General features: G+C 41.6%; 1 protein-coding gene across 2 annotated transcripts in view; it reads right to left on the minus strand.

Moving 5' to 3' along the window:
* Nucleotides 1–1298: 1298 nt before the first annotated feature.
* Nucleotides 1299–24419, minus strand: part of arfgef3 (ARFGEF family member 3) — a 94103-nt gene continuing 70982 nt past the window's right edge. The window contains exons 29-35 of one of the 2 annotated variants that reach the window (XM_062978251.1): nt 22969–23083; nt 21774–21876; nt 20831–20962; nt 19659–19789; nt 18099–18107; nt 12621–13848; nt 1299–5994 (exon numbers count right to left, since the gene is read on the minus strand). In XM_062978251.1, coding sequence (XP_062834321.1) covers nt 5803–5994; nt 12621–13848; nt 18099–18107; nt 19659–19789; nt 20831–20962; nt 21774–21876; nt 22969–23083 — 1910 coding nt within the window. In that variant the 3' untranslated portion in view covers nt 1299–5802. The remainder of the gene's footprint in view (nt 5995–12620; nt 13849–18098; nt 18108–19658; nt 19790–20830; nt 20963–21773; nt 21877–22968; nt 23084–24419) is intronic. The other variant, XM_062978252.1, reaches the window with a different exon arrangement.

Consider the following 24419-nt stretch of genomic DNA (forward strand, 5'->3'; position numbering starts at 1 on the left):
TATTTAACTCTTCTCTTTAAAGACATCCTGAGATCCCTGTTTTTTTTGTTTTTGTTTTTTTAAAACAGAGCTGTTTAAAATGAAAACTAAACTGTAGTTTGGGATTTGTTACAATTGTGGAAATAGTCTCAAAATGGTGACTTAGGACCTCATCACACTAGAGCTTGGATCCACTTTAAATCCACTTTAGGGAGGGAGCTTTAACCAGCTCAGCCAGGCAGGTCGTGGGCCTCACCAAACTACAAACCCCAGAATTCTGCAGGAGGCACAAACCGGATTTAAAGTGGATCCATGCTCTAGTATGATGAGGCAATAAGTAGTTATTGAAACTCTTTAACTGTTCATATACACCTATAACTCTTTTATATTGGCTATCATTACTTATAGTTTTAATACTATTGCTATATTGTAGCCCACTCCCCCCCCCCCCCCAAATAACCAACTTACTTTATGTGAGAGGCACGGAGAAAAATGGAGCCACTGTTCTGACAATTGGAGCACAGCTGAAGTATGTTTCTACCAGGTTTGGGAACGTTCGGCCAGGAGAGTTAACTTGCTTAAGTATACTTAACTAAATTGCTGATAGAGAGTACAGGATACTGTTTTAAAAGTTGGATTCAGTGAAATAGCAGATGTTTGACAATCTGCCGAAATTCAGCAGCTTTGTGTTAAGTAAGATCCTAAATCTTAGTACTATTTCTGGAACTACAGCTCTACAAGCTTGAAGTGGATAAGATAATTCTTTTACTCAGTCAAGCCAACTGTGATGTTCCAGAATTACAGATGGAAGTATGGTCAGGATTTGGGTGGGGTTAGTGGGGTGGCCTTGCAACTTTGACTAGTGTGGACAACATGCCGTTAGTCACAAATGTGTAAAAGTGACTTGTGTCTGTATCCCTCTCTATCTTTTTTACAGGGCATAGAGGGTTATTCTCTAACTTTTTACACACACAGAGCTGCCTAGACCTGGGAGAGGTTGCTGCTTATGTTGTTACCAGTGGGAAGGGGAGAGGTAATCAGACAATAAAGTCGTAGCTGCTGTGTGCTCCCACTGAAGAAAGAAAAAGGGCGCACTGTCTCTATGACTGTATCCTCATTCTTGCCCTCCAACCTGAGAACAGCTATTTCTTAATCATCTGGATTGCAGGGATTTGACAATTGATGGGACGCAGAGAGGACACAGAACCCCGTGGTCAAAGCATCATATCCTGCTTGCTTGATATACAACCTTGGCCTATTTTTCCTATTATTGACATCTTTTGGGGAAAGATAAACAAACAAACAACGACTTGCAAATATTTTAGTTTTGCATGTACTTTATTCTACAACACAAGCAACATAAATAGTTAGAATTTGTTTTAAAATATCTTCCTTTAAGAATTCCCTTTGAACAAAATATACACAAAATACATTTCGCGGACTGGCTTACAATGAACTCTTGAACATAGACACAGAAATAACTAAATAGAGGGGAACAGGATCTAGTGGAGTCATATTTTAAATTTAAAATCACATGGAAAACTAGGGTATGGACCAAGGGCAGTCTCATGGCAGCTACTAATAGCTGTGTAGGCTTAGGCTGACTTTGTATGGCCAAGATATATAGATTGCGAAGAGGAAAAGGGCCCACATACAACCCCACTGAATCACTGCCATGCTGTAGTTCTTTCCTACCAAGCTTAGAAACCTGTGCTTGCAAAAAGCTCAGGGCACAAATAGGTTGTAGTTGACCAAAGATTTGCTCCCTTGCTTGGATTCTACTATGTCTACACTCCTATACGTAATGAAGTTCCTTAGGGCTGCCACTGGATTCACAAGTCAATTTTGTTTTTGTCATTGTCACTTTTGAGTTAGTTAGATCTTTGGCATAAGAATGCAAACTCTCCTGGGGGGCTTTCATTTCTTGTCAAGAAGATTAAAAAGAGTCTCTTTCCCTTAGTTTGGCATAATTTGTTCTAAAGCAGCAACCATTTCCAGAAGTGCTCAAGAGGTTGGATTATTTCCTTGCATTATAATAAGCATTTCCATTGATCTAAGAGTGACACTGCAAACTTTTCCTTTTAGTTTAGACAGAACTAATGTATTCTCCTTGGACAGAAATGGGAAAAATAATTATTTACAGAGCTGTCATCTCTGTGCTAAAACTCTCCTTAGGCCAGATATTTTTTCTGGTTTGCCCATCTACTCTAAAACACTGGCAAAGAAATACTCAGAACAGTAGACAAGGGATCCCTTCACAGCACATAATCATAGCCTTTGAATGGCATCTTCTGGAATCCTACAGTTCATAGCATGATGGAGGCACTGGGGCTTTCTTGGTGAGAATGCTAAGTGCCTCTCCTTCAACTACAGAACCCAGGATCCCATGGGACAGAACCAAGAAAATCAAAGTGGAATCAATGTGTTACAATTGTGAAGTGTGAACGAGCCCAAGAGGAATGGCAGAAGGGGAGGAAGGAAGGGAATGTTGACTCTTCAGAAGCAGCAACAACAAAATAAATCTATACACAAACATAAGGTGGAATTATGCTTACATTTATCACTAAAAAGACGTTAACTACACAATTCCCAAATGAATGCTATGGAGCTCTATTTCTTGACAAGTCAAACATAATCAAACTGAGTTTCCATTCTTCCCTCTCAACTTTATATGTCTGGTATATGATGATCCCTTGAACTGAAATGAGATGCTTGTGGTTTTTCTCTGCTGGATTGCCTAAGCAGAAAAATTTCCAGTTTGGGAGAAATAGACTTTTTTGAGCTAAAGGAGAAGACGGAGCTCCCCAACTCATATTCTACATACAGATGCCAACTGAATTGATCGTTTAACCTTTGACTGATGATAGGACAATATCTTCCATTGTGCCTGAGTGCAGCAGGCTACTATACTGGTGCAGGGCAGACGACAAGACGTACAGAGCTTTGTCCTCTCCCCAAAACTCATTTGTCATCCTGCTGAATGACAAGGCCAGCCCTGTTTCTTATTAATAAATGTCTGCAAGTTTCAGTTTGCTTGAGACCAGCTCACATATTATGATTTATACCCGATAACTCTCACAAAAGGATTAATGTCATGTGGAGAAAACATCCTTGTCTGGTTGGTAGTCTGGTGGACAAAAACATCTCATCCACATGGCATCAGCAACAAGATGGAGAGGTTGAAATGACAGTTCCAGTTAGTGGCAAATAACACTTAATATCTCCATTAAGAAAGGTAACAACACTACAGTTTTTGCTGTTCATGCAATGATGGCTGCATCACCTTGTCACAAAACACTTCTCTTTTCAGCATGTGTATTTCACAACATTGGTTCATATATTGCACTTGCCTCATTGTGTAGCACAAACACACACACAAAAACCAGGGGTGCGCCTGCCTCTCTCCAAAGTTACTCTGTTAAACAGAGATGCTTATTATAGTAACAAACTAGAGTTGCATATAAAATTCCACTAAGAAACGACGTAGGCGTGCACTACTTGAAAATGTTTCCCTTAAAAAAAATCCAGCTCTACAAAGAGAGCTATAGAAACACTGCATATTTGCACTGAAAAATAAAACAGAACAGAACAATCAGATTGGGGTACAGCAGCAACTTCTTTCACAAAGAATTTCAAACTTTGTATTAGCTAGTCACAAAGGTTCAGCAGCTGATACAACCTGTACATTCATAGTCTTCCGTTAACTTATCAAAGGAAGAGAGAAGAAGGAGAAATGAAATGATAATGTTATTCTTCAAGGCAAATGGCAATGCATTGTAAACCAGGCTAAGACAGACTCTTACACCTGTTTGGCTCCCTAGTGAGACCAGTAATCAGTGTTGGGACAAAAGGCTGCCTTCTTTTGTGATACTGATCCTAAGTTGCCCATATGAATAATAGGCTACTTTGCTGGTTCCCTTGCCTCTCTTCTTAGGTCAGGCTTGCCAACAATGACCTAAAAAAGAGAGTAGAGGGACTGCAGGAATCACTCAGATGTCCATGGCATATGATGGACCTGCATGTGGAACTCTGGGATGCTTTTTCCAAATGGCTGACCTGTGACAGCCAGCAGCTGAGTTTTAGTAGTTTAAAGTCTACTAAGACCAACTATAAATCTATTTTTACTCTCCTAGAATTGTTATGATATATAAGCTACTCCTCTTGGTTCATTTGGGACTATCTCCCGTACAGCTCCTCCTTTCTGGGAGAGATGTCCTTTAATGACTATTCTCGCTGCTAAAGATGAAGGAAAGATGAAACAGCAAGTCCTTTGCCAATAACTCAGCTAAGACCAACTGCCCATAGTTTTCCAGAACTGTTTCATACAATGATCAAGATACCCAACATTGCTCAGTGTTCCTTTCTTTCTCTACAGTTTCTTGAAATGGTCAGACATTATTGTAAGATATGATTCACTGTGAATACAGCAGGAGAAAGACAGCATATAAACTGCAGCAAATAAACATGAGATGGCTACACCCCTATCTGAAAACTCATTTTCTAGTCATCTTTATAATTACTTATGTGCATTAATCTGGTTTAAGATAAGGGTTTTAGAGACACAGTATGATTTATGTGAAGTATTTGGCAATGTGCTAGATCTCAATTTAAATGCCTGCCAAATTGTAAAATGCATAGGGTGACCTTTGGCCTTTTAACCTAAACTACCTTTCAAGGTAGTTGTAAGTACAGAGTGTGATAACAATAAGGATTCTCTCTCCAAATAGTACTTCTGTTTTCTTTCCCCAAATAATTTTAGTAGGATAATTGTACAGTAGCATGGCCCCAGAGTATGAAAATAGAATTATGAAGAATATCCAATTATTCACCTCCTGGAAACTATTTGGAACAGAGAGTAGGTAAGTTTTAATGTTTTATATTTTGACAGAAACAATGAAGAGCCATATTTATGACTACTCCTTTTCTCTCCTGAAGACCTATAGGTAGATATCAGAGGGAAAGAAACCACCCAAAGTCCGTGGTATCCATTAAGCAATTGTTTCTACACTCACCTAAAGGTTGGCAAGAAAGTGTACAAAATTTGCCTAAGAAGTCTTTGTACAGCTGTATCTCTCCATGTGACAAATAAAGTAAAATCTATCTTCTGAATATGTAGCCACTATTGGGATTCGAAAGGCCTATTTCTAATTGCCTATTTTATTTTTTAAACAGGCATAATTGAATTCTACTTACTGTTTGCCAATTTCCCCCTGATCTGTTTGTATGAATGCATATAAGTATAAGCTTATCTCATTTTAGGGCACATCAAGGTTCTACACAAAAAACACCTAACATCCACTGTACTCTCTAGTATATTTTGAATGTAAAGCTTTTTGATTTCTGAGAGATCAACTTTTTTCATTAGAGTGGAGGTTTGAAACAGAAGCAATTTGACAGTGTTCTGTCATAGTTAACTTGGTGCAGGTGTCCATTCATATGGCCAGCATTGAGACTACACTGCAATCTTTTTTTCCCTTTCTTCCTGCAGAGAAATAGTTAAGTATAACATTTTTGTCTATGACAAATACACAGCATCTAACATGCTGAGTTTTAATATTCAGCCTGATTTAATGGCATTTTCTGATTTAATATGCACTATTATTTGTGACACTTGGCATATGAGCCATACTGCCATATCACATTCTCTTGCAGGCATGAGCAAAATCGATTGTGCTCTTAAGCAGTTAACAGTGTGTGATAAAAATTGCCTATTAAGAATGGACAGCGAGTAGGCAGTTACAACTGCATCTGTCTGCACCTGTATTCGTATGCCTTGAAGTGCCTTAGATGCTGTCAGTCTGCTTGGTAACCCAACTGTGTCTATTACACAATAATGTCATAAACTCTGCCAACTCTTCCCAGCCATTCTCTTACAGCCTGACGAACCCGAATGTCAGTCACATGACATGTCAGCTGGCTGATGCAGGGAAACACAGCTGGCTGGAGGGCTGTGAAGATCTGGTCTGGAAGGGACTGAATCTGGTTAAGGACTGTCAGTACCATGTTGGTCCATGCCTAAAGTAAAGTAGGAAGAGACAAAGAAGACAGTAAGGAAAAGTGCCTGGCTGAATACCACAATTATTACCACAGTCAATTGGAAGCATGTATTTCAACATGTAGAGAAGGGTTTTGAGCTTAGAAAATATCCAGCACCAAAACTAAGAATAATAGTGGTCTAGTATGAAAGGTTATTTTTCTACCCTTAAACAGTTCCACTGAGTATTGCCATTCAACATTAAGTGCTTTGGAGCAGCTGGCCAGAAGAGAAAGACAGCATGTCTATGGTTGGAAAAGAGAGCATTTATTTTCCTTTTTATCTTTAGGATATCTTTATGTCAGCTCACCACAGCCGCTCCTGAATGAACACACGAGACTCTCTGTGGTATCACCAGGAACTTTTACTGTAGGAAACATGAACATCAGAAAAGCCAAGAATGGGAGGCTCCGGCCAACCCTCCTTTATATACCCTCCCCCTCATTTGAACAGTCTCTTCCCGCTCAGTAAAACCCCGCGCAAATTCCCCGCCAAGTCCATCAGCCGTTTCTCCTCCGAGTCCTGGGACGCAGGTGTCTTATCACTGTCAGTGACCCTGAAACTCAGAGCCACATCCAGGCTCTAGTAGCAGGGTTCTGACATGGCGTCCTCCTCCCCTTCGTCCTGGAAGGAAAAGATTAAACACAACTATTGTTCCCCGCTGTCCAGAGTTCCTTTATACTTTTTTAACAGGCTGCAATGGAATACCGGGTGTACCTTTCCTAGGTCCTTTGGTAGCCTCAGCTCATAGGTCACTTCGTTTATTCTTTTTGCTACCCTGAATGGCCCTATATAGCGTGGAGCCAATTTCTTGGATGGGAACCCCAATTTCAGGTTTTTTGTGCTCAGCCAAACCAGATCTCCTTCGCCTAATTTGTCCCCCTCTCGGCGCCTACGATCCGCAAAGAGCTTGTACTTCTTTTGTGTTTCCCGCAATGCCTCTACCACGGTTTGCCACCCTTGCTTGATTTTGGCCGGCCATTCCTCGTCGGTCTGGCCCTCCCCTTCCTTCCACTCGGGTAGCCTGGGGAAAGGTGCCACCTCCTGTCCGTATACTATTTCGAATGGGGCACGACCTGTGGCCGAATGTACGGCCCCGTTAAAAGCCATCTCAGCAAACGGAAGAAGGTCCGCCCAATCATCCTGTCTATAATTGGTGTACATCCTTAAGAATTGGCACAGTGTCTGTTGGGTACGTTCGACCCCCCCGTTGGTCGCGGGATGAAAGGCCGAGCTCAGGTTCCTTTCTGCTCCTAACAGCTGTAAGAATTTTCCCCAAAATTTTGCAGTAAATTGGACTCCCCGGTCACTAATTATCTTGTCGGGACACCCATGTAGGCGATATACATGCTTCACATACAAATCAGCAAGTTTTTCAGCTGAAGGGAGTTTTGGCAGAGCCACAAAGTGTGCCTGTTTTGAGAATAGGTCCAATATTGTCCAAATGTATCTGTGGCCTCTGCTGGGGGGTAGTTCGCCTACAAAATCCATGGCTACGCATTCCCATGGCCTCATGGGCTCCACCACCTTCTGCAATAGCCCCTGGGGCTTCCCCGGTGGTGTTTTTCCCTCTGCACATAATTCACACTGCGTGACGTATCCCCTGGCGTCTTTCCTCATTCCGGGCCACCAGCATTGTTTGGCCAACAGTTTAATGGTCCTGGTGGGGCCTAGATGACCCGCACCCTTGTTATCATGGTACTTCCTTAACATTTCTCGTCTTAAACATTCAGGAATATACAATTTCTTATTTACAAACACCAAATCCCCACACAATTCTCCCTTTTCTTTGTTTGTTTGTAACCATTTGTCCATTCCATACGCTCGCTTCAACTCTTCCTCCCATATTTCTCCTCCCCCCGTGGAAATGGCAGTACGTTTGTTTTCTTTGGCCGCTTGTGCTCGAGTTAGTACCGCCAGGCCCCATTGCTTATCAAGAAAAATACTCCCTTCAGATTCCTGAATTCCTCCCCCGTGCTGAGGCATCCGAGAGAGAGCGTCAGCGAGTATATTATGTTTCCCCTGGAAGAATCTGAGTCTGAAATCAAAACGGCTGAAATATTGGGCCCATCTAATTTGCTTCGCTGATAGTTTACGAGGGGATCTTAGATACTGTAAATTTCTATGGTCAGTCCACACCTCAAACGGTGTTCCACTTCCTTCCAGAAAGTGTCTCCAGCACTCTAGTGCTTTTAGAATCGCTAAGGCTTCTCTCTCCCAAATCGGCCAGTTTTTTTCTGTATCGCTAAACTTTTTTGACAGATAGCCACATGGCTTCAGGTTCCCCCCCTCGTCTTTCTGTAGCAGAACTGCCCCATATGCCCGGTCTGACGCATCGCAATGTAATACAAAGGCTTTAGACATATCAGGGTGCTGTAGGACAGGCTCCTCAGTAAAACGCTTTTTAAGGGCTTCGAAAGCTTCCTGGCATTCTATTGTCCAGGTCAGTTTGGCCCCTGGGGCCTTCACTTTGGCTGTTTCTCCCCTGCCTTTAGTCTTTAACAAATCCGTTAATGGCAAAGTGAGGCGCGCAAAGTCCTTGATAAATGTTCTATAGAAGTTTGCGAACCCTAGGAAGGATTGCAGCTGCTTCCGTGTTTTGGGGGCTTCCCACCCCCTCACGTCTTCTACCTTCGCAGGGTCCATCGCCACTCCCTGGGAGGAAATCCTATACCCCAGAAAGTCTATCTGGTCTTTATTGAACTCGCACTTGGCAAGCTTCGCATACAGTTTTGCTTCTCTCAACTTTTGCAGGACTTCCCTGACTAGTTCTATGTGTTGCTCCTTAGTCCGAGATACTAACAATATGTCATCTAAAAAAACAAAGACTCCCTTGTACAACAATGGATGCAACACTTCGTTGATTAATTGCATGAACGCGGCGCCTCCGCCGCACAAACCGAAAGGGAGCACACGATAATTGAATAATCCGAATGCACAGGAGAAGGCCGTCTTCCACCTGTCCTCTGGTTTAATCTGCAATTTATGGTACGCTTCAATTAAGTCCAATTTAGTGAATATCTGTCCCTCCGATAACTGGGCGATCAAGTCCTTTACTAAAGGTAGGGGGTATTTATTTCCAGAACTGATTGCATTCAGGCCCCTGTAGTCAATGCAGAGCCTCAGCGTTTGGTCCTTTTTGCGCCTGAACAACACAGGCGCCCCTAGAGGGGAATTTGAAGGCTCTATGAAACCCCTCGCTAGGTTTTTATCAATGTATTTTCTCAGTTCCTCCTTTTCCCTAGCCGACATTGGGTATATTTTTGCCTTAGGAAGCTCTGCTCCTGGGACTAGCTCTATCTTCACTTCAACTCTCCGCTTCGGTGGGAAACTGTCTGCTTCCTTCTCATCGAATACGTCCACAAAATCCCGATACTCTGGGGGTAATTTATCTGCCAGTTCTGCTATCCTGATAGAGTCTTCCTCCCCCCTTTTCCCCGGCTCCCTTTCCACTTCCTGGCTCCCTCCTTCCAACTTCATCCTGAAGATCATGCTCTTATCCTCCCAGTTGATTTGCGGGTTGGCCTGCCCCAGCCATGGCATGCCTAGTATAACATTATAGCTGGCTATTTGTGATATCACAAATGACACCTTTCCTTCCCAACTCCCTATCTTACACTTTACATCTTCGGTACTGTACTTAGCTAATGATCCCGATGCTGTGGATCCGTCCAACTGCGAAAAAGCTATTGGGGATTCTAGGTTCGTTCTTTCGCATCCCAATCCCTCGGCTAATTCAGGGGAGATGATGTTCCTGGAACATCCACAATCCACAAATGCTTTGCAGGTTGCTTGTTTGCTGCCACTTTCCAGCTGAATGGGGACCACTATCATGGCTTTGTCCTGACTTACCAACCCCCCCGAGTGGTGCCTCATCGGTGGTTCTTCCTCGGCGCGTTTCCCTGCCACGGCTCTTGGTTTGGGCGGGCCTCCGCCTTCCCCTTTTCTCTGCCAGCACTCGGCAGCCCTGTGGCCCAAACGGCCGCACACGAAGCAGCCCCTCCTGCTGGTGCTCACGTTCCCTGTCGGCTCCGTTCTCCTCCCGGCTGGGGTTGATCCCTCCTTCCGGCTCCCCTCTTTCATCTGCGGCCGCTGCTGTAGCCCTCCTCGGTGCCTCCTCGCCTGGGCCAGCGATGTCTCGATGCGCCCCGCCAGCTGAATCCATCCGCGCAGTGTGTCAGGCTCATCACGACGCACCGCCCAGGAGAGGATCTCCCGCCTGAGCCCCTCTTTGAAGAGTTCTATCTTTGTCACTGCAGACCATTCCGGCACCTTTTCAGCGAGGCATTGGAACTCCTCCGCATACTCCGATACCGACCTCTGCCCCTGGGAGACGGTCTTCAACTCCTCCCTCGCCCGGATCTGCTCCAGTGGATCTCGGAAACGGGTCTCCAGGGCCCCCATAAAGCGTCGGAGTGACCCCAGACATGGGTCGCGCCGCGCGTGTAGTTGAACGTACCAGCTGGCCGCTCCCCTCTTCAACACTGCACCAATGGCCCGTACCCGGCTGGATTCCGTTCTAAAAGTGTGGGCATTGTCCTCCATATAGCCCCTCACCGTGGTCAGGAAAAAATCCAGTTCAGAGGACTCTCCCCCAAACTCGATCCTTAGTTCCTCTCGTCTCGGTAGGGGTCCCTGTGGTGGCAATCCCCAATTCTCCGCCCGTCGCAAGCCCCCTTGCGGGCCAGTGGGCCCCGCTGCTGCTTCCCTTTGTCCTGTGCCACGCCCGGCATTCGCCAGGGGCACCAGGGTCTCAGTTGGGAGCGTAGCCGGGATTCTCGGAGGCTTTTCCCCTTCGTCGTCACTCTCCTCCACCCGCGTCAGGCTCGTTTGGATCTTGGGCCGGGCACCGGGCTCCTTTCGCATTTCCCTTCCCTTCGGTGCTGGGAGGTCTGCAAAGCCCTGGCTGCTTCCCATGCTCACGTCCCACATTGAGCTAGCCCGGAGTTCCCTTCCTCGCTCCGGCTCCGCCAAAACCGCCAGGCGCTCCATCGCCCTCGACATCACTGCCAGGGTGGTCTCCATCGCCGACATCCTCTCCTCCAGAAACACCATCTTTTGCGGGCCTGGGGAAGGTGAACCTTCCTCTCCTCCGGTGCTATCTCCCCGCACCACTCCGCGCCTCTGGATTACCCCATTTGGCTGGGCATAAGCGGTGGATGACGCCAGGGCCGCCAGCTGGTGGAACTCAGCGTCCGTCTCGGGAGTGGCCCTTTCCGACCTTCCTCCTCCGGCGCCCAAGAGCTCTTCATCCTCCACTTGCATGTTACACCTCACCGCTACAGCGGGATGGTGTCCGTATTCTTGGCTTAGTGTCAGCTCACCACAGCCGCTCCTGAATGAACACACGAGACTCTCTGTGGTATCACCAGGAACTTTTACTGTAGGAAACATGAACATCAGAAAAGCCAAGAATGGGAGGCTCCGGCCAACCCTCCTTTATATACCCTCCCCCTCATTTGAACAGTCTCTTCCCGCTCAGTAAAACCCCGCGCAAATTCCCCGCCAAGTCCATCAGCCGTTTCTCCTCCGAGTCCTGGGACGCAGGTGTCTTATCACTGTCAGTGACCCTGAAACTCAGAGCCACATCCAGGCTCTAGTAGCAGGGTTCTGACATCTTTATTTGCAAAAGTGCTTTGTTGCCTATCCTATTTCACATACCAAAGATGACTAAGGCAGTGTCTACACTGGGCAGGGTTCTCTATTGCATATCTGCCCTAGAGCAGCCCTGGATCCTACACATGTGCAAAATCTGGAGCCAGTGTCCAGCCAGGTCAGTAACACATTGGCCTTGGATGTCACATTGTCTTGGTTGTTGTCGCTACTGCTCCCCATCATTCACAGAGCTCTGAGTGAGAGCCTGGCTATTGCCTATCACATTTGTTGATGTCAGAAAGGAGGATATGTTCAACCTGCAAGAAAGCTGGTTGTGCAGACACTTCATTCTGACTTCAGTAGACATGACTACAATGATCACATGTTTGCAATGAGCTCCATGCCAAGTGGGGAGTGGTGGCAGTGACATGGGGATGAGACATCCCCTTCCCCTGCACTGATCACCATAAGGAAAGGGTGATGGAGGCAGTGCCTATTTGGACAGAGGATCAGGCCGAGGTGGCCTTGATTGCATTGAAGCTCCAAGTTTTTTTTTTTTGCAAACTTAAGAGGATCACCCTTTCCCCCCTAAAACAGGGCAAAGTTGGGTAATGCCAGAGAACCCAGGATATTCACAGAATGTCCCTGTGCATCATGGAGACAGTCAGTGCTGGATTTGAGGTGAGTCCAGGTTTTCTTGTTAATGTAGATAAGCCTTGCAAGGAAGACCTCAGTTGGTCTTCCACTAAATCTTACAGCAGCAAGTCAAGGAAGTGGAACCCAGGCAAAAATGACACACAAAGCTCTGCCCATTCAAGAGAGGTTGAATAGTCCTTAAGAGAAATGATCATGGTTACTTCTAAAGGAATTGTCTCATTCTCTGAGAGCAATCTTTCATCTTGATAGTGCTAAGAAGCATGGTGTGAAATCATACCAAAATCAGAAACAAAATGAAGACAGAGAACTCTTGTTACTTTGTAATGTGGTGGGTTTGTGGGCCCTGCTTCCTTACCTGTATTTGTGCCTCGCCATCCCGAATGGATATACTGAGTGAGCTGACAGTTGACCCGGATCGTGGTCTCTTCTCTTGTCTCAAAATTTCTGGGCCTGCACTGAAGGAATGCCTCATTTGACCTTGATCAACCAGATTTTGTGGCCTTTGTGGAAGAGGTGAATCTGGACCCCTTGAGTTTAGTGGGTCTCCTTTCTTGTCTGCTTTCATCTCTTTGGTAAAAGTAGCCAAGTTATGCTGTTGTTTTCTTTTCTTATATTCTGTCATTAACTTCGATATGGTTTTATCTGTAGCGATGGTGTAGATTTTGTTGCCAGCACTCTCCCACCATTCTTTTTTCCTGCCCTGGTCCTTCTTTTCTGTTTTGGGGCTTAGTGGTGGAAGCAGCAGCATATCTCCGCCTCCTCCCTTAGGAGTGGCACTCTCTGTGAGTGAGTCCCTCTTCTGGCTTTTGTCATCTTCTGAAGGGGTGTCCTTCCCAGAGAGACCTCCAGTAGATGGGGTTGATGTTTCAGATTGGAAAGATGGAAGGAAGAAGAAAGGATCACCTCTGAAGACTGGGAGCTCATCGGCAATATTTTCCACATCCAGGTGCATTTGAATATAGTTGTTACATAATTCCATGCACAGTTTATGGAGCCTTTTAATCAGCCAAGCCCAATCTGCATTGCTGACAGGCTGGACACTCAGAGATGGCAGTCTGGCCCTCCACTGCCTCTTCTCCTTTCCTCTTGGCGGACTTACTTGAGCTGTTTCTTCAAAAATGTCTTCATCTTCTGAAGAGCACTGTTGGGATGAATCAGTGCTTCTTTCATCCTCTTCAAAGAGGATTTTCTTCACCTGTTCTGCAGTTATGTTCTCCTGGTTTGTTACAATGGCACAGATCAAGGCATGGAAGTAGATGTTGAAGCTCATTGCTGACTGGCGGTAGAGGTTGGCAGCTCCACCAATGCCGGAGACCTTTTTCAGCAAGCATTTCAATCCAGTCCTTGTATCAAATTCTCTAGCAGTTCGGTAGGAATCCAACAGCAAGTCAAAGATAACTGCCAAATTCTGCATAGAAATGTATCTGAGGAAGCCAGCCAATTTGGTTTCTGGTGGTTGTTGCACTGTCTTCTCCTCAGTTTGAGAGGGCCCTTTGACAAACTCTTCCAACAAAATATCATATAAATTCTGCAACAGCACTTGGTGGGAGAGTAGACTAACTACAATAGTTCTGAAAGGGATACTTCATGTACAGCCAGGAGAATGAGAAAGGAAAAAAGCTTTAGAATCTCGCTGTTATTACTTAACCAATTACCCAATTACATTTATATTCTTTCTTGTTCTCCAGAAGTGAAAATTAATATTACATCAAAATTATGAAAATTTTCTCATAAACCCATCTTACAACATCATAGGTACATAACAGGATGCTTGAAAGTTTCAACTGTGCTTAGGTAATTACACATTTAATCATCCTATTTAAAATATTTATTTTAAATCCTCAATAAACTTTATTATTATTATTATTATTATTATTATTATTATTATTATTATTATTTGTATTACTTTCAAAATGCTTAAGATCTACCATGGAAATCTCAATAAAGATATGCATCATTTAGTCTCAATTCCTATGGAATTGGTTTTGGACTGTGTCCTTATTATAGTCTATACCAGGGGTCCCCAAACTAAGGCCCGGGGGCCGGATACGGCCCTCCGAGGTCATTTACCTGGCCCCCGCCCTCAGTTTTATAATATAATATATTGTATATACATATAATATTGATAATAATATTATAATGTAATACAATATAACACTAATGATAATACCATATAATAATAATAATAATAATATATTCTATATTACATATAATATTACTAATAATATTACAGTATAGTGGTATAGTTCAATAAAGTAATATATAGCTAATATTGTGCTATGCTAATAATATAATATATTGTATGTACATATAATTTGTAAGCCACTCTGAGTCCTCTTTGGGGTGAGAAGGGTGGGATACAAATGTAGTAAATAAATGCAGTAAATAAATAAATAATAAATAAATACATTTTAGACTTAGGCTCGCCCAAAGTCTGAAATGACTTGAAGGCACACAACAACAACAACAACAACAACAACAACCCTAATTAACTTGACTATCTCATTGGCCAGAAGCAGAAGCACACTTCCCATTGAAATCCTGATAAATGTATGTTGGTTAAAATTATTTTTATTTTTAAATATTGTATTGTTCTTTCATTGTTCTTGTTGTTGTTGTTGTTTTTGCACTACAAATAAGACATGTGCAGCGTGCATCAGAATTTGTTTGTATTTTTTTTTCTTTTTTTATAATTAATTTTTATTGAGAGGTTTCCGAGCAACTCCATACATTTCTTATACAGTAACAACAAAAATTCTCATTTCTCGATACAATAAAACACATATAAGACAACAAGGGTAACTGAGATATTTTTTTTTCAAATGATAATCCGGCCCCTCAACAGTCTGAAGGATTTTGGACCAGCCCTCGGCTTAAAAAGTTTGAGGACCCCTGGTCTATACATTATGCTATTCCCTTATTGGCTGGATGTAGAAGAAACTGATCTAGAATAAAAGCATTCATGGTGTAACTACTTGGATGCACCCCAACACATTCAGTGTAAGTTACTTCTAACTAGCATGGCACAAGAGAGCTGCAGCTTTCATTGAGAAAACAAGAGTGGCATTTGCAAGGAGAGAAGAGTGTTGGAGTGTGAATGCAAATAAGCAAATCTGTTTGCTGTACTCTTTTACCAAATGTTTCATTATTTTCACTGAGCTTCATGGAAATGCTGCTGCCTTTGAATATATTGGCATTTTGGTTTCTCTCTATAGTTGTCTCTCGCCACTCCTGCTCTGAGCCCGCTTCTGAGAGAGCGAATACACTCCTTTGACACTCTCTAGCGGTGGCATTCCAGCATTCAGCTTAAACTCTTTGTAGGCAGAGGCTGCCGTGGCCCACCATACACATGTCTTTTAACTCAGTAATAGGCAGAGCACATGGACATTTATTTTCTTTTTGGGATGCAAGTAAGTCATTGAGATACCAAAGGATGCAGGCACTGTTTGTGGCAGAAAATGGAAAAGTACTTTATTCCTGTTATGGAAGTTTAAAAGCAGCATGTTAACTTTACTAATTGAAAAGGTAATGATTTACATCAGTGTGGTCCAACCTTTAGCATAGGAATGTGAGGCTTCAACATGGCAGTTATATGGCCGTTTCTTAAAAACTTAAAGCAGTTAGAAGGATAAATGATTCCCCCCCCCCCAAAATGTCAAATTAAAATATTTTTCCAGTAAGAAGGGCAAGGGCCAACAAAAATGAATTGGCGGGCTGCATGCTGTTGTGACTGCGCCTTCGGGGATTATGGTTGATGGGGATGGAATTCGAAGAGGAAGAAAAAACCCTCGTGATGAGGGTTCACTGGAGGAGTTGCGCAGGAAGCGACTTAGAGAGCTATATGGGAGATCTTCTGAGGAAGATTCAGATGGGGAGATGGATGCTGAGGAACAGGTGGTGGCTGGGGAAGCGGGCACTGAATGGGCACAGCCACCGGAGATGTCTGGGGATTTGGGGTCTATGGATACTTCTGAACCTGGGGTTTCTGCAGGAGCTGATCCCAATTGGGATGCTTGGAGAAGGGAGGATGATTCTTTAAGTGTTCATGGGGCTAAGTGTGGGCAGGATGATTGGGACTCCGACGAATTGCTAGGTACTCCAGATCCACGAGCTCTAGCTGTGTGGAGCTCAGACTCTGAGTAGATTTGGGACACCTGGTGTTTGGGTGTGAGTGTTTGGTCACCCAGGAGGAAGGGGAATAAAATGGGAATGTTTGGCCACTGCACTTTGCGTGTGGCAAGGTGTTGCTGAGGCGCCATTGGGATCTCTGTTTCCATGAAGACTGGACTTGGACTATGATTTGAATCTGCTGTTATCACCTAGCTTGGCTCTCGCTGTGTCTTATCGTGGACCTGTTTTGGATGACTGCACCCTCTTCAGACCTTGGATCGGAATTTGACCTTGCTACTGCCTTCGCCCTGTGAATGATGACTACTATCGGCTTTTGACTCCTGGCTTGCTCTTTGGACACCGCTGTTATCTCCTGACCTGACCTTGGAATCCCGGACGACGTCTTTTCACCATCCTTTTGGAGCCTTCGGCTTTATCCACATTGTGGAAGCAGTCTACTGCATTCTTAGTTTGTTTGTTTGTTTCCTGACCAATTTGGTGTTTTCTTTTGGGAACTGTTCCTTTGAAAACTACAGAGCCGGCTGGCAGGGCTTGGACTTAGAAAGTGCAGTTTGCACTAAGTTTGTTTAGTTTTGTTTTTACCTGCTTGTGTTGCTGAATTATATTTTTGTTTGAACTGCTCTTGAAGCACTGATAGTGAAGTGTTTCAAGGTTTTCTCTGTATTAACATTACTTTTTGGCTTATCTGCTGAATAAACTCTATTTTTGTTCGCTAATTGGCATCTGACTTTTGACACATGCGGCCCATGGGCTGCAGGTTTGACCACAGTGATTTACATGAATGTTTCATTTTAAACTATTTTTTTTTTAATATCTGCTTCAAAACAATATTAGTTTAATATATTTTATTCATTGGGCATGCTTTTTTCTATTTTACTTTGCTTTGCATTTCTAAGCCATGTGAGTTCCACTTCTATGATTAACAGTAATTAAAGCTATCGATTAATAACGGTAACAACAGCATCTAAAACATGTTACACTGCTCATTAATTACTTTTGTATTTTTTCTAATACTTTAAGAAAGAAAAGACACCCATAAGGCTGACAAGAAAATAGTATAAAAGTTGAAAACCTCTGCAAAAAAATAAAATAAAAATTGAAAGTAGCTTTCTATATGAGACCTTCATTTTAACTCATTGCAGTGTTTTTGAAATGAAGCTTAGTCCCCGCCCCTAAAATTACCTCTCCAAGCAATTTGTTATGGGTCACTACGGTTAATTATATGCCTATATTCCATATTCTGATCTAAATATTTTTCCTTTGCAATCAAGGTCATATGTCATTAATTATTATGACATTTTTGTGCTTTCATACAGCACTGGTATGTGTCCTTATACACAGAAACTTTTTTTTTCTTTTGGCAAAAGTACAGCCTCCAGATTGCAAACATTTCTAATAGAGATCACAATTTCTAAAAGGCTCCAGCTGCCACTGTGTTAGCTTACTGATTTGCTGGATTGGCCTAAGAATTGGGAACACACACACACACACAGACACACACATGCACATATACATAAACATGCATATCACTTTTTCAACTCGGCAGTAAATTGATAGGAATTCCTTTTATTCCAGTACTGTCCAGTTAATGGGATATTTTCTAAGGAATAATATAGGTATATCCTAAATGCAATTTCAAAAAGCATTTTATTTTGTTTCTGGCACAAAATTACATGGAAGGAAAAAATAGGTATTCCCTTACCCAAGCTTCCTGTATATTGAGGAGAGCATTAAAAATGTCAGAAAAAGAGAAACTTTTAAGTAAAAAGAAAATTTCATACTGTCCCCGATGTGCACCTACAAGTCACGCTTAAAGGAAAAAGTAAACAAATAAACATCCCTCTTCCCATACAATACACTGCTACTTTCTTACTTTTTTTTAAAGGTCTTCCAAATTAGAGGGTGAGGAAAGTAGGAGAATAAAAGTAATTCTTAACCACTATAAGTAGTGGTAGTTGTTTTTTGAAACTAACTACTGAGAATGGGTTTTGTTGCTACATTTCTTAAGGATGTGTTGTGCTTTTAAAAATAATTTCAGTCTTGTTTAAATAATTGATTCTGGCATTTGCTTCAATTCTTCTTTTAGTCAATATGACTGTCAGCAATCCTCATCTGACATTTTAAAGAAAAGTCTGGGACTTAAATCCTATAAATAATTAATTAATTAACTATCTCCCAATTCAATTCACATTAACAATTTGAGACTTATTCAGAGCAAAATTCATATGTTGTGATGTTACATGGAAAACAGAATTTTCTGGAAAGAAAAATAACATTTCTATCAGAAATAATGTATTCTGAACAGAAAAAGCTATTGCCTATGCAGAATGTTTTGTTTTCTATGTAAATAAACTGCATGCAATTTGGACACAAAATATGTCTCCAAGTACGGCATTTGCTGTGTGGGAAACAGCTTTTTCTACCAAGTCAGAATTTTGTGCAGAATAAGTTCCAAAATGCAAGAGTTATTCTCATCTAAGTTTGTTTTGTCTGAAAGAAGCAAATGGCCATGAGTTTAACTTGGCCAAGACATCTGCCATGCCTAGGCCAACTGGTACAGCTGTCCTTAGAGTCCTAAAATTTGCTCATTCCTTTCTTCAACATGTTGACATGTATAGGAATTATGATTGATCAGCAAATGGCTTTCTGTAACAATTGCTTGGGTGGACATGTGTCTTAACACACACATTTATTTCCCTTTATCTCCTTGCATACTGCAGCTAATTCACACACAGTCTACCAAATCTAGGTTATGCAACAATCGCATGTATCTTTTGCATCCTGTTGAGCCTAAGGTCACTTCATAAAAATCCTGGCAAGTGTTTAGCCGAGGCAAGGTTGAAATGGCAGGATGAAAAGAAAGATTCTCATGACATTCCCCACCACAAGTAATAGATTATATTCATGCTTGGGATTAGTCCAAAATGCCTTTCATACTCTAGTGGAGGGAATAAATTTATCCAGCATTACATACTGATGCTGACATTCCTTTCCATTCCTGCATCTGTCTCCTTCTATGCCCTGTATGATTTTTAGCTTTAGGCCTTTTTTACACTCCACAATTATAGCATGTTGATGCTGCTTTGATTGCCACAATAGTATCTTACTGCATTCTGGGATCAGTAGCCATACTGTTGCTCTTTGGCAGGGAATTTAAACAACTCATGAAACTATCTATTTTCGAATTCCATAGGATGGACCCATGGAGTTAAAGTGATATCAGAATGTTGTGTGAAAGTGAGCATAGAAAAATCCATCTTACCTTTTCTGTGTGTGGCCATTAGGCTTCTTGTCAGGAGGCAATTCGATGATAAGCACACAGGACTGAGCATGTTCAAAGCCTTCCTTGTTGTTTGGAGTTTTAGGAGAGCATTGGGTGTCTAACATGAACACCTTCAAGAAACAAAAATGAACCAACTTGCTTAGCACTGGGTTGATTTAGAAAGGCATAGAACCACAGAAGCAGAGCACACAAATGACATGCTCAATGTTCCCCTTTTTGTGTCTTCTATTCAACTGATCTTTTGTAGAAGTATGGTGATGAACGAGGGTGGAAAACGGCAGCTCACACCTTCATTATCCATCAGTGTCACAAGTGAAAATTAATTTTGGTATCAGCCCTAGTGGCACTCTATGGATAAAAAGAAGAAAGACAGAAAAGAGGCACGGAAAACAAGAAGAAAGCAAGAATTGAGATAGGGATGAGGAAGCAAGAGGAGAGAGCAGAAGAAACAAGGTTTTGTTTGGTGAGAAAACACTCTGTGCTGCTGCATTTCAAAAGTACTATGTTAGTGTGGTAACAGGGCAACTTAGCCAGAAGAGCAGAATAACTTGGAGGGGGGGGGGGTTGAATCCTATAGGGTAAATGATGGCCATCCCCATAAACATCCTTAAAGATTTTGGTGTAGGTAGTACTAGAATAGATGACCCAGTGCCCTAATTCAATACAAAGCAGTTCTTCATGTATCTTAAGACCAGTATTGCAAATGGAATTATACGAATTGACAAAGAGTACTTCCAGAACAATTGATGCTTCCTGACCAAATAAAATAAACTCTCCATGCTTTTTTGTATAACTGCCAACTGAAATCACAAATGCAGATTGCAGCTCTGCAATAAAGGAAGGGATATCATGACTAATCTTCAGATGGGTAACTGCAGTTGAAATCATTACCAGCCTCTCAAAAATGTTTTTATGCTGCATAACATAACATTGAAAATAAGGCAATATCTACACTGCCATTATCAAATCCAAATTATTTTTCTTTGAATTGGATTATATGGCTTGATCCAAATTAATTTGGTTTTTACCAGAGGTGTCATTTGGATGCCTCCAAAAAAACCAAGACAGCTCTCGGTTTAAAGTTCTGTCTGGATGGGCTCCCAGGTGGGTTTAATTTAGCTCACTTCCAGTCACTGCAGAGCAAAGCCTACCTGCTGGGCCATGGCCCGTATTCTCCAGTACTCTGCTTCAGCACTTGGGGAAAGGGAAGGAGCTGCCACTTTCACCTCGCAGGCATCACCACTAAGGTTTTCGGAACCGCTGTGGAAATAGCCCAACAGATTCTATAAAGAAACATAAATATCAGATTATTTACTACGTTGACTTTACACTAAGCATCAAAAAGGGTAGCTGAAAAGAAAGATGATAAGTAATGTTGCATCAAATTATAAAGTGGCATGTCTTTCACTTGTCTTTCAATTTTCCCCTTTCCTTCCCAGTGCATCCTGATGCATTTCTGTCAAGTTTTCCAAATTTCATTTTTTAAAAAAGGCATCACTGGTGTCTTTGATGTTTTTCTAAGTGGCAACTGGTGGCTTCCATATCAGTGGGCCCTATTTTTGGAACTGTTCTCCCAAAATAGGTTCAGTAAGGCTGAATCTACACTTCATATAATGCTGTTTTAGAATGCAGATTAACTGCATTGAACTGGATTATATGAGTCAACACTGCCATATTCTGCATTCTGAAACTGCATTATATGGCAGTGTAGATCCAATCTCACTTAGATAACTCCTCTACCTTCAGACCTAAACAAAGTGGATTCACTGCCCCAGTGACATGGAGGCCACCAAACACCACTGTTCAAATCTTGCAATGGACATGCATTAAAGTGGAGTTAAAGCCCTCATTGCTTGAAACCTGCTGTGTGAGATAGATTTAACACACAACATACTAGCTCATGGCTTTGTGTTCCCAAAGCAAAGAAGACAAGCTGTTCTTCATCTCTGGGCTGCAATCCCATTTGATCCAAGTAAGGTGCTGCTTCAAATAAACAATGCTGTCACTCAAATAATCACTGTTGTGTGAATATGCTCATTAAACACACCACTCCATTTAAGACAATATTAATTGGCAATCCTGTGCATGCCATACCTTCACTGGCTCAAGAGTAGCTGAGAAAGCATCCTGTAATGCACAACACGCTAGTCTCCACATTTCTTCTGTAAAAACAGGACCAGCTGTCACTAGCACATATCTGCAGATAAGGAAAAAAACCACAATAAAGCACATTAACTACTGATATCATCATTATTTTACTGCAGGATTGCAGAAGCTGGTTCAACTCAAATATTAAAATAAATTTTTGTATTGATGTACATCTATGAAAAGACAAGATGGGTCCAAAAGAAATAGAGTTATATTTAGATCAAGATAGCTTCGAACAGTTTTTCTCAAATTCTGTTCCTTTGGGTGTTTTGGACTTCAGTTCCCAGAAATCCCAATCAGCTTACCAGCTGCTAGGAATTGTAGGAGCTAAAGTCCAAAACACCCGGAGGAGCACAGTTTGAGAAACACTGGTTTAGAAGATTAATTAGGTCTCTTCTTATTTGTACTTCCCGTAACATCTTAGTGAGGAACTAATGCATTTTTGCCATGACGTACAGCACAGGTTTCGAGAACAGAAGTAATGTCTAAACTTGCAGTTCAGCTAGAGATTCTTTGAATAGACAATGACATATGTTGTCAACTTTTTCAAAGTTCCATATGTGTCAGAGCAAATAAAAATGTATTTGCAGGGGCTTATTGCCATAGTTATTCTAGAGATAATTATTTTTAGCTTGAGGTACATTTTAACCTCTTTGGTTTTATATTATTTCTAATCAACTGACCTCCTGAATGCCATCAATATAACTGTCACCACTGACTATCTCTTATTCTATTGATTTTTAAGATTACCCTTACCTGATTCTATATCACATGGAAAATACAATATCAAATTGTCATTATCTGTAATAATGAATTTAAAGCTTTCTATTTAAATGTTTCCTTTTTACATTTTTGTTAACAAGGTTGCATGAATTGTCAATCTCATTTTTACCAATTGTTTTATCTGTATTTTGTTATTCATTTTTTTAAAATTTAAAAATATTTTGTGAAAAATGAAATCTCAAAGTGACAGTGAAAAGAATAGTATTTGAATGATTACATAGATTTTTATTTAACTCAGAAATGCTGTTATTTTGATATTTTGAGAAACAAAATTTGCAGATAAATAGAAAACATGTATTCTGACTTAGTTCTATTATTTTAATGTGTTAAATAACCATAGAAAGGAAATACAAATTACCTGATGCAGGAACAGCCAACTCTTGAAATGCTTTCGGTGGGTTCTGCTACGCAAGCGACTAGTAACTTGAACAGGTCTTTGAGCATGGTGTTGATCATATTCTCATAGCCAATATCTAAAAAGAGTAAGATTTGGCTTCAACTCTTGTGTAAGAAAATTACAGTACAGAGGAACAATGATTCACTTAAGTTTTTGTTTGTTAAATTCTAAAACAGATTCTTGTAAGTCCTGCACTTTCACAGAGCTCAGTGATCATCGGTGTATTCACACATACTGATACAAATATGAAAAACTTGTGTTTTTTTGTAATGGTGTTCTTTGATAAAGAACCTTTCTTGCTCTTGTTCTCTGAACCAACTAGAATCTGGGAAACACTAATTACTCTCCTCAGTGATAATGAGAAATATACCCAACATTTCAAATTCCTACCAGTTTTATAGTTTAATGATATATGGTTAACAGAGGGAAGTTTGAGAATTTTCTAACAAATTCAGATACAACTTTGTTATACTGCAGAGTATTATCTTGGTTTGATTGATTTGGCTTCATTTTAGTAAAATATATGCTGCTGTGTTCTTTATATTTACAGGTGATTTTGATTATGGACCTGGGTGGGCAGGGTCGTAACCAGAAAAAAAATTTGGGAGGGGTTTTGAAAATTGGGGGGGGGTTGAACCCCTAGCACCCCCCCCCCCCGGCTACAAATCTGTCAATATCTGCTTGAGATAGTGCCTGGAGGGACTCTTAATGTTTTGCGTCTCATAGACTTAGCATGGGGATTTGGTTAACCAGTTAAAATTCACAATTAAACCAGGTTTCTTTTTATAACCTGAAAAATTTCCTAACCCCCCCCCCCTCGCTACAGGCCTGTGGGTGGGCAAATTTTTTTAAAATTGAAAAAAAAAATCGCCTTCTTGCACATGTACAGAGCAGAGCAGTTGTTCTATGTCAAGGATGTGGTCCAGTGTATTCATGTTATTGAAAGGTCTCTCTAAAAAGCCTTTCATGAACTCAAGGGGAACATTTGAAAAAATTGAAGCTTTCCTATCTCCTCAGACCTGTTCCAGAGAAAACATATAATTTTGAAATTGGAAGTGACAGAAGTCACTCCCACTGCTTTTTCACCCGCTTTTTTCAAGCAGGTCACACAGGGCCAAAAAGGTGGAATGTTTTCCCTCATATTAGAGCCTTAAAAACATTTTACAACTGGGTGTGTAAAGTCTATGCACTCCTTTGATACAGAGACAACTGCTATAGATATCCTTAAGGTATCCAACCTCAATACTGGATCTAATTCCATTATTGGATACAAGATAAATTTGTATCCTTGAAATCTAAATATAATGGAGTGCAATATGAGTGGATCTTTCAATTTTCTCCAAATGTGTAATTCTAAATTCAAGGTATAGAAATCAATATGAAATGTACAAATATACACAAACATTGTTACT

Source organism: Anolis carolinensis, chromosome 1, assembly GCF_035594765.1.
Source record: "Anolis carolinensis isolate JA03-04 chromosome 1, rAnoCar3.1.pri, whole genome shotgun sequence".
NCBI classification, from domain to species: Eukaryota; Metazoa; Chordata; class Lepidosauria; order Squamata; family Dactyloidae; genus Anolis; species Anolis carolinensis.